The sequence below is a fragment of the Olea europaea genome, chromosome 11 (genome assembly GCF_002742605.1).
Source record: "Olea europaea var. sylvestris chromosome 11, O_europaea_v1, whole genome shotgun sequence".
NCBI lineage: Eukaryota > Viridiplantae > Streptophyta > Magnoliopsida > Lamiales > Oleaceae > Olea > Olea europaea.
The window spans coordinates 27,279,001-27,288,936 of record NC_036247.1 but is presented as its reverse complement, the minus strand read 5'-3'; the positions used below and the strand labels follow the sequence as shown (position 1 = coordinate 27,288,936).

General features: G+C 36.2%; 2 protein-coding genes and 1 pseudogene across 2 annotated transcripts; 2 read left to right on the top strand and 1 right to left on the bottom strand.

Moving 5' to 3' along the window:
- The first annotated feature begins 2,880 nt into the window (after positions 1 to 2,880).
- On the top strand, positions 2,881 to 4,757 carry LOC111403925 (pectinesterase 1). Its single transcript, XM_023032591.1, has 4 exons — positions 2,881 to 3,497; positions 3,584 to 3,790; positions 3,923 to 4,155; positions 4,246 to 4,757. Exons 1-4 carry the CDS (start codon positions 2,997 to 2,999, stop codon positions 4,412 to 4,414), a joined length of 1,110 nt encoding a protein of 369 aa, XP_022888359.1. The 5' UTR covers positions 2,881 to 2,996; the 3' UTR covers positions 4,415 to 4,757.
- LOC111404640 lies at positions 4,520 to 7,561 on the top strand (annotated as a pseudogene).
- A 287-nt stretch (positions 7,562 to 7,848) lies between these two features.
- LOC111403926 (BOI-related E3 ubiquitin-protein ligase 1-like) lies at positions 7,849 to 9,212 on the bottom strand. The gene is made up of 4 exons (XM_023032592.1): positions 9,058 to 9,212; positions 8,853 to 8,931; positions 8,592 to 8,782; positions 7,849 to 8,514 (listed from the first exon to the last, which is right to left on the bottom strand). Exons 2-4 carry the CDS (start codon positions 8,869 to 8,871, stop codon positions 7,948 to 7,950), a joined length of 777 nt encoding a protein of 258 aa, XP_022888360.1. The 5' UTR covers positions 8,872 to 8,931; positions 9,058 to 9,212; the 3' UTR covers positions 7,849 to 7,947.
- Between the last annotated feature and the right edge of the window lie 724 nt (positions 9,213 to 9,936).

Genomic DNA, 9,936 nt, shown 5'->3' with positions numbered 1-9,936 from the left:
ACCACCGTTATTGGACTTTTAAATAAATAATAAAATAATTTATTAATTTTAAAATGAAAAAGATATTGGACTTTCGCAAAACCACACCCACCCCCACAATTGTCTGTCTTATGTATGTTTATGTCCTCGCGTTAAATGCTTGGAAACCAAAAATCTAAGGATTCCAATTCTAGTGAATCCCGCCTCATCCTCCCCTCTCTGTATTTTTGGTGAAAGTTCCATACCATCCACTACATATCGCCAAACCCCGATTCTCTTGTAAATTCATGATTCAAGTGTAGTCTACACACACGAATGCGGATATAAATTCGTTCAATAGATTCATAATAATCTTGATGGGTTATCTTTCTTGTAAAGCAGAATCTGCTATCTCAACTGCCAATTCCAAGACTCCCTCTTCAACCTTCTCCATGAAATCCCAGTACTATGTTGTCAAAATTAATTGATAGTATATGGAGTGGAATGGGGCTATCATATACCGTATTTGTGTTTTAAACACCGGAATCACGCTTACCGTATTTGGCAATTGCTTACCGTATTTAACAGTTTAATTCACTGTATATGGCAGCTTACCGTATATGCCAGGCAGCTTACCATATTTGGCAGCTTACTGTATATATCAGGCACCTTACTGTATTTGCACCTTACAGTATATGATGCCTACCGTATTTGTAGAAAGCTCATCGTATATGGCAGCTTACTGTATTTGTAGGCGAAGCTCACCGTATTTGCACAAAATTTGCATAAAGTGTTATTATTCATACACTAACTAAAATAACACAAATTTTTTCACTTATAAATAGAAATATCGTATATGTGAAATCTATTTTTCACACATATAACGAATGAGGAAAAAAATAGTTTATTTTATTTATCTATTTTTAACATAAATTTAATAAACAATATATGAGTCAAATATGTTGCAAATGTGTAAGTCGTTAAATAAATAAATCTGCAAAAATAAAATGCAAACTAAATAAATAGCAGATAAATTTTCAACCCGAGGCTTGTGGAAACAGTTTTCTTAAGACAAATTCGCCTCCTCACCGTATTGCTAGAGGTTTTGTTCGAGCGCCTGTCTCCCAGGATACAACGGTAACCAGTAGAATCCGAGCATCGCGGTTCTACTCCGACGAACTGGGTGAGTGTTCGAACAATATCACCTTACTGGAATGGACACGGGAGGAGACAGAACAAAAACAGAAAATAGAACTGTATCTGAGTTTAAACTGCTAGAAATTGTAGACGAAAATTTCAGTATGTGAACTGCTGGAAATTTAGTGAAATTATATAGGCTAAATCTGACCATTAGTTTCTGCATTAACCATTGCAGTTTTTGGAGTTACACTTCGATTTCGACCATTGGAGTTTTAGACACTCAAAAGTCATTTGGAAAAACCATAAAAAAATTGTAAAACACGGACAATCCAAACTGGCCAGTTTTTGCTCTGTTCGGTTCAACATTCGTGTGCGCAGGTCATGCCCAAGTTCAAGATCCGAAGGCTATTTCTGTCCGTGATTTGCACCCCTTCCCTGCGCGCGCACGTGGAGAGAGCCTCTATACTACACATGATCACACCATTTCAATGCATAGTCATATATAAAGTGGTTTTGGTTTCCATGTTTTCCCTATGTGGGAGAAAGTTAACTATAGTTTTCCCACCAATATAGACCATTTCCAATGGTCCACTTTAAACTCCAATTTCTCATTCACTCGAGCTTCATTTTTGCCAAATAAATACATGACTTCGATATTCTCGCGGAGGAGAACACATATCAACTTTGATATTCCAAATTGAACCAACGGGTCTCATCGAAAATTGTGCCAAAAGTGAGTTATTCACTCATTTTTTCCAACATACTATTCTGAGAAAGAAAAGGAAAAGCCCATCAGAATCCTATAACTTAACTACGAAGATCTTCAATCAGCTACTAACAATTTTTCCGACCAAAAACCATGGCCTTGTTTAAGAAGTCATTTTTTTTCCTGGTAGAGATAATCAGAGAGCAATGACGGCCGCCCAGGCTCGTCGAGTTCTAGCCCGAACCCTGCATGTATATACTAACTACTTTGATTGTCTGATCTTCTACGAATCATAGCGAATATTAAGTTTTACACTACTGATACATACGGTACTGAAGACATTTCTATCATTCTTTGATGAAGTGCTGGAATTCATAGTTGAGGATAATCTATAATTGGCATGAAATGGGTAGAGAATGACTTATAGTCTTGCATGTTGAAATGTCACAATTGACAATACCTTCTCCTATTATAAAGCATTTTTTTTTTCTTTTGGATTTTTCCCCCTCGCCAAATTTGCATCTTTAGAATCTTGTATTTTTCATTTCAGTGAATTTGCGTGCATGGAATCTTGTTTGTTGGTTTCAAACCTTTATATCACAGATTCTATCTTAGACATAAGGCTGATCCGACTTTTAAGTATTCAAACTCATTTAAGTAAATACCCAACTATAGCTATTTCTCATTTAAAAGATTTCAACGACAAAAATAAAAAATAATTTTTTTTATATAATTAAAAATAAAAAAATATAGAACTAAAAATATACTATATAAATGTAGAGTTTTAAAAAAATCTAATTCAACATGTTCATATCCTACTTTTTTATAACCGTGGGTCAATGTGTCCATGCCCATGTAACATAATTCCTTCGGAATTGTGCTAAGAAATTCTTGACAATTCCGTTACTAAGGAGAAGTCTCTTCTCCTCTTTTTTCTAATTGACACTGAAATCCTACGTTGAAGCAAATCCATAATCTCACTTATTTCACTCCTTTTCTTAGACATTAGCAATAAACTAACCACTTGGCTAATTGTCAACGACCACAAAACTTCACAACCATAATTTTCAAACGAGAATTCCTCTCCATCCCGTGCTTTTAGCTCCCTTCGCAGTCTCTGGTTCGCAATTTTCTGTATAAATATGTACATCCCTCAGTGATATTCGATAAGAAAAATTAAACTACAAACAAAATGGTTGGAAAAATTATGTCTTGTATTGCCGTGGAGGCAGTTCTATTGGGCATTCTTCTGTACATCCCCATTGTACTTTCTGATGATAGAGCACCTATTCCATCAAATAGTGCTCAATTAAACAGTTGGTTTGATGGCATTATTCAACCAGTAGCTGTTCGGAAAGCAACCATGGACCCGGCCTTAGTCACCGCGGAGGGGCAAGCCAAGCTGATAAAATTGAAAAGCGATGGAAGTGGCGATTTCAAGTCGATCAATGAAGCGATAAAGAGCATTCCCGATGACAATACTAAAAGAGTCATTTTATCGCTTGCACCTGGAAACTATAGCGAGAAAGTCAAGATTGGAATGTATAAACACTATATCACCTTCTATGGGGAAGATCCAAATAACATGCCAATTCTGGTGTTTGGTGGAACAGCAGCAGAATATGGAACTGTGGATAGTGCCACCCTCATCGTGGAATCAAATTACTTCAGTGCCGTTAATTTGAAAATTGTGGTATTAATTTTATATTTATGATTATTAATGTAAGTACATTTTTCCAAATTAATTTTTGATTTTCTCGGTTGAATTGAATAAATTAGAATTCTGCGCCGAGGCCTGATGGTAAAAGGGTTGGAGCTCAGGCAGCAGCATTGAGAATAAGTGGAGACAAGGCGTCTTTCTATAATGTCAAAATTTATGGATTTCAAGATACTCTTTGTGATGACAAGGGAAAACATTTCTATAAAGACTGCTATATTGAAGGCACTGTTGATTTCATCTTTGGCAGTGGCAAATCCATCTTTCTGGTAAACACATAAAAAACCATCCCCCACCCCGAATCTGTCTCTCTCTCCCCCTCCCATTGTGTTAATGGCACATGTATTAATTTAATCTTATCTTCAATACTCATGTATAGATATCTTCTTAACTGTATGCAGAACACGGAGTTACATGCCGTCCCCGGGGATCAGCCGGCAATCATCACTGCACAGGCAAGGAAAACTGACTCGGAAGACACGGGATACTATTTTGTGAACTGCAGGGTGACAGGCGGCGGCGCCTTTTTGGGCAGATCATGGATGCCTGCAGCTAAAGTGGTGTTTGCTTACACTGAAATGGGTGATGCTATTCACCCTGAAGGATGGATCCTTGTAAAACCTGAACACGAAAGGTCAGCCATTTGGTTTCCTTTCATCTACTTACTAGGTATGCAGTCTACGTCGTAGTTTTGGTGTTATTGTTTATTGTTATGTTTATGCAGCACGGTTAGGTTCTCAGAGTATAACAATAAAGGACCTGGAGCGAACATGGAAAAGCGAGCTAAATTCGTTAAGAGGCTATCTGATGCAGAAGCCAAACAATCCATTAGCCTTGGCTCTATAGAGGCTTCGAAGTGGCTGCTTCCTCCTAGAGTCGTCGGCCTACCGTAGTTTAAAATCTATTATTTCAGTTTGTAGTCTTTAGGAAAATAAAAATTTTCGACTCTAACGAGTGTGTTATTAGACTTGTCACCAGAATAAAAGACAGTCTGCGACATGACGGCATGATTACTACAATCAAATCTAGGGAAAAGTACTAGTTTTTACCTGTAAATTTTTCATATAATCTTGTGCCTTTTAAGGCTTCTCTTGTATTTAGTATTGTCGTATGGGACACGATGGCCTTTGAGCTATTAGTCATACTTTAGTCTTTTGCCTTTCAAGGCTTCTCATGTATCTATTATTGTTATATGGGACGCAATAGCCTTTGAGCTATATAATCATCCTTAATATCCTGATCTATGTATTTTTTATATTAATTACAGTATTTTTCAAAATATTGGCTGCTTCTCAATGTATGTATAAGATGATTTGTGTAAAACTGACATATATACACAACTTGGTGAAATCATGTCCAACATTTATTTGTTCCCATGCTGATCTATGTATTTTTTATATCAATTACAGTATTTTTCAAAATATTGGCTGCTTCTCAATGTATGTATAAGATGATTTGTGTAAAACTGACATATATACACAACTTGGTGAAATCATGTCCAACATTTATTTGTTCCCATGCTGCATTGAATTAAGGGTATGGCCTTTTTGCCAAATCTTTTGAAAAGTCAAAAGCTATTTTTGAGACAGATCATTTTCAATAATGATGTAGATTGGTATCTTCAAAACCACTATTACATTCTCATTTACATTTTGATAAATTTAAATCCAAATTCTGTCTCAATGGAAAGATCTTAATTCAATTTCTACAAAAAGTAAGAAACTTAGGCAGTTAGCTAACAACTAACAAGTAACAATCACCATGTCATACTTTACCAAGAAACGGGCACCATGTCATACTTTACCAAAATCTATTTTTAATAAGGAACAAATTTATGTATTTCACTAACCAAAATTAATTTATTGTGCATTAAAGATTAGAATTCGATTGTTTTTTATAATGTTTAGAGTAAAGATTATACAATTTCAAAATCAATCATACTATAGTATCAGATGTCTTGACATAATGTCACATGACATCATATTATTGAACAATTTAAGTTCTAACATTTTCCTTCTGGTAAAGTATAGGAATGGACACAATGGGTGGCATGGGGGTCACGTGACCCTCCAACTTTGGGCAATTTTTTAAAAAATAATAATAAAAATAAAATCTTTTTACCACCATTAAATTTTCTATATTTTTATCTCAATTTTCGAAGTCATTACAAAATACCAAAAGAAGTCGAAATATTGTATTCTTAATATCATTTCGAAATTTTCACGACCTAGTTTTCTACAACGTTAATGGCGCGTGAAACGATCAACCGTTCTAGTATTTTGAAAATTTCGACAACGTTCTAACTTTTGAAGTTTTCCGATGATCATGTGCTAGTCGAATCCATAAATCGTCTAAGTCATTTCGAAGCTCGTTTCAAAAATTATATTATAGACATATTGAATGGTTCAAACAAATATCAAAGATTAGCTAAATGTGTGTCTAACATGTGTTTTAAAGAAAGGCGTCTAACTCATCTTTTCTTTAAAATTTCATTAACATTTAATATTTTTTGTGTGACAAATTTCTCAAATAATTTACATAATTTTACATGTGGTATGAAATTAAAAAATTTCGAAATTTTACACTCAAAAAAGTCATACACCATTCAAATTTTTGGATGTAAAATTCAGATATAAATTTACATGGGGTATGAATTTTATTTTATTTTTTTGGATGTAAAATACCATACAACATTTTTACAAGTTTGATTGTGCTTTCCTAACTCAAAATGTCTGCTTTCGCCACTAGCAGAGATGATTCCCTTCAAAATTGTTTTATTAGCTTAAAATTCTGTTTCAAGCAAGCCATAAAGAGCCAAAACAAAACGGGCCTCAAATTTTCAAAGTTGTTGTTGAAGGCAAAACGGCTTAACAGCAAGCCCACCGATCATAAATGATCGGCTCGGTCCCTTTCTGAAACGAACCGGTTTATTCGCCGCTAGATGACAAAAGGCAGAAAACAAGGCCTCACTGTTGCTTCCAAGGCGTCCACAACCCATTTTATCCCTCTCCACTTCTTTCTCTCTCCGAAAACCCAATTCAACAATCCAAAATCACCAGACCTCAAGTTTCAGTGAAAACTTGAGCAGTGGGCACGGATTTGTCGGTGATTTTGGAGCCAGGGACCCCCATTTCCAGCAGAGATAGAGAACAATTTTGGTGAGAAAGTGCTTGGAAATGTAGGACCCCCATTTCCAGCAGAGATAGAGAACAATTTTGGTGAGAAAGTGCTTGGAAATGTAGACACTGGGCATAAGATTTTGATTCCAACTGCGGCCGCTCTCTCTCTTTCGCAACAGCAGTGTTCTCCCATATCTCATCTTCAGGGTCTGTGGAAATGAGAGATTTCAAGTGTGCGGCTGAACTCATTAACCGGATATGCAGGTTGTAGAGTCTACGGGGCATTTTCCTACTCTTCACCTAGAGCAGCCCAATCAAGTTAGAGCTGAACTATGGACTGCTTCAATTGGAAAGATCACCGAGCCAGATTATTTACTTCTTTTCTGAACCAGCTTTCACATCTTATAAACATTGGTTTTTTGCATTTTGAGTGAGGATCAAGTCCCTTTTTCATTCGGTTATAAAAAGACTTACGTCCTCTTGAGCTCCACACAAGGGGCTCCAGCACTGTCAATAACTACAAATGGATTACAAGAATTCCCCAAATTTACAGAACGCACACAAGCGCAAAAATTCATACGCCATAATGTCAAACTTCAAATTTCTACCAGCCGCAATGCTTTTCCATCATCTGTATTCTTTGCTGACTAAATTGCATGAAATCCCATGAGGTTGCCGCAATGCTTTTCCATCATCTGTATTCTTTGCTGACTAAATTGCATGAAATCCCATGAGGTTACATCGAAATGATTTCTTATCTTGCAGTACTAAGTTGATTTGATTAATGCAGTTTCGTAATCAAATGTTGCCGCTAAAATAGACGAGATAAAAACTACAGATCTTGTCCCCAGAAAGAGTGTTTGGGCATTACTGAAGAATATTTTTAGTACCACTGTAAGCTCTTTTTTCCAGCCAATTTAATGATGCCCTTTACAAAATCATTACATTCAAAGACTGTAATGAAATCCAATTCAAGGGAATGATCAATTGTACCTAATATAACTTGTACATGCATTCTTTGGATAACATTTAATCAACATATAATCAGCAGAAATCAGTTAAACAAAAATATCTTTGCAATGATGAGTAGTAGAAAAAAAATATTGAATTTTCGCGTATATAAGAGACCTAACATACAAACAATTAAGCAAAATAGAAATCATTTATTAATAAATCATCAATGCGTAACATAAAAATATAAGGTCCAACTTCGAGGCCTCAGACAACAAATCCTCCAAAAAAACTCAAAAATATATCAGTAAAATGGAAAAAGGGAACCAGGGGAAAATGGATGGGTCGATAGTGTGCTAATTGAGAGGAAGATGGACACGGAAACTAGTAGTCGCATGCGTCCGGCAAACTGGGCAGCACCTGGTTGCCTCTGCCCGGTTTACCTCACAACGTGGGCAGATGCAAACATGGCAACATGGCCACAGCATCACTGTCGCAAGCCTGCTCTCGCAAACTTTGCACTCGAGGTTCACACTGAAATCCCGCTCGCGATCCACATATGATGACTCGGCGTCGTCCTCCTGTCTCCCCGGGTTTGGACCTTCTGACATAGCTGTACGTAGTTCTCCCCGTAGACTGGTTACCAATTGCTCAGTCGACTTCAACCTGCCCGATAAATTTTGTCCGTCTGCTCTGAAATGTGACACCAACTCTTCCAACTTCTTGTTCCTACCAAATAAACGTTGTGCCTCGGCTCTGCAATTCGACAACATCTCTTCCAACTGCTCGTTCTCATGTGCCATTTTGATCAGTTCCATCTCTTGATCCTTCAGTTTTTTGGCCACTCTTTCCTCTGCCGCGCACTGAAGCATGTTGTAGTGCATCGCCCACATTCCGGCTAATCCTCGCCTCAAATTTTCGTTCTGCTCGAGTTTTAACGGCCACATTAGTTACACTCGAAAAAACCGTAAAAACAGAAGAAAGAAAGAAAAATCATTACATGAGTGTGGATCATTTGATCAACTTGAACACTCAGATCTTGCACATTTGGGGCGAGAATACTGCTATCAGCCTCAGTTAGCATGGCTGTGAAAGATTTGAACGGAGCAATTATGTTCAAAATTTCTTGTGCATGGGATTTCCCAGCCTCTGCAACTTGATTCATTTTTCTTTTCCGTGATTCTTTAGCATCTGCCAACAAAAGTAACTCGTGTAATCCAAACAAAGAACAAAGTGGTTACATACACATATACACACATACCTCCATTAATGTTCAACATTGCAGAATTTTTGAACTTTCGAAGAAATGGAAGATTTGCGGTGCAGTAGTTTGACAGTTTCTGGAGGGAAAAAAGTGACAAAAGAGATTAAACTCTACTACAACCTCATCAATCAAATAACAGTAAAATCGAAAAAGGAAGTGCATGATAAAGTGTGTGTGTGTGTGTGTGTGGAGCGACGGAAACCTGTTGAAGAACAGAAGATGGTGTGGGTCAGTGCGTGGGAATGATAAGCGGCCATGGACGATGATTATAAAGAGATTGAATCGGTGCTTGGCGGCCTTTTGTAGAACGGACACGATGGATCATACCAAGAGACGTGAATTTCTTGGAATCACTTCGCAAAATGGAAACAAATTTGAATGCGAAGTGTACATAATCAACACCGGTTTCAAAGATTGGGGCACATCAATAAATTATCAGCGAAGACTATAGAAAAGTATACGAAAATGGGGGGGAAAATATGTAGATAATAGTTGTTTTCTTTTTTATCCTTAATTTCATTTTTATCAAATCATGGATTGATTTGTCTGCAAAGGTTTCTTATTAGTAATTTATGTTTATTCTATAATTCTTCTTTTGAAAAGGAAAAAAAAAGTATAAATCTTTTAATTGTGGGAATGCTCCCATTGTTTTGGGAGTAAAGAAAGGGTTCTATGATTCTATCTATGATCATCTTTTCAGGTCAAATTCTTTCTTTTGCTTTTATGTTTCCTCCTTTAAAATGGATTACATTTTAACTAAAATCGTTCATTGTCGGAAAAATTATGTTTATTCTTGCAAATATTCAAACTAAGTAAATGTTATTAAAATTAATTTATTGAGTTTGATGATAATTAGTAAGGTCTGGTGTAGTTGAAATAAGTTCTCCACAATTTCACTAACTTTATTTATTTTGACAATTTCTCTTGTATTATCACTTTGACGATCAAGCAAGTAGTTTGACAGAGATAATAGCAATGTTTGCTATGAAGCACGAAGAGGTGGAATACTTTCTTCTACTTGCTATTTAAAAGTCATTTTACGATACCAAATAAATAAATAATATATATATATATATATATA

Coding starts and splice junctions, on each gene's coding strand:
- LOC111403925 (XM_023032591.1), top strand. CDS start 2,997: ATGGTTGGAAAAATTATGTCTTGTATTGCCGTGGAGGCAGTTCTATTG. Junction 3,791..3,922: donor GTGGCAAATCCATCTTTCTG/GTAAACACATAA, acceptor AACTGTATGCAG/AACACGGAGTTACATGCCGT. Junction 4,156..4,245: donor GTAAAACCTGAACACGAAAG/GTCAGCCATTTG, acceptor ATGTTTATGCAG/CACGGTTAGGTTCTCAGAGT.
- LOC111403926 (XM_023032592.1), bottom strand. Junction 8,515..8,591: donor ATCAAATGATCCACACTCAT/GTAATGATTTTT, acceptor AAACTCGAGCAG/AACGAAAATTTGAGGCGAGG.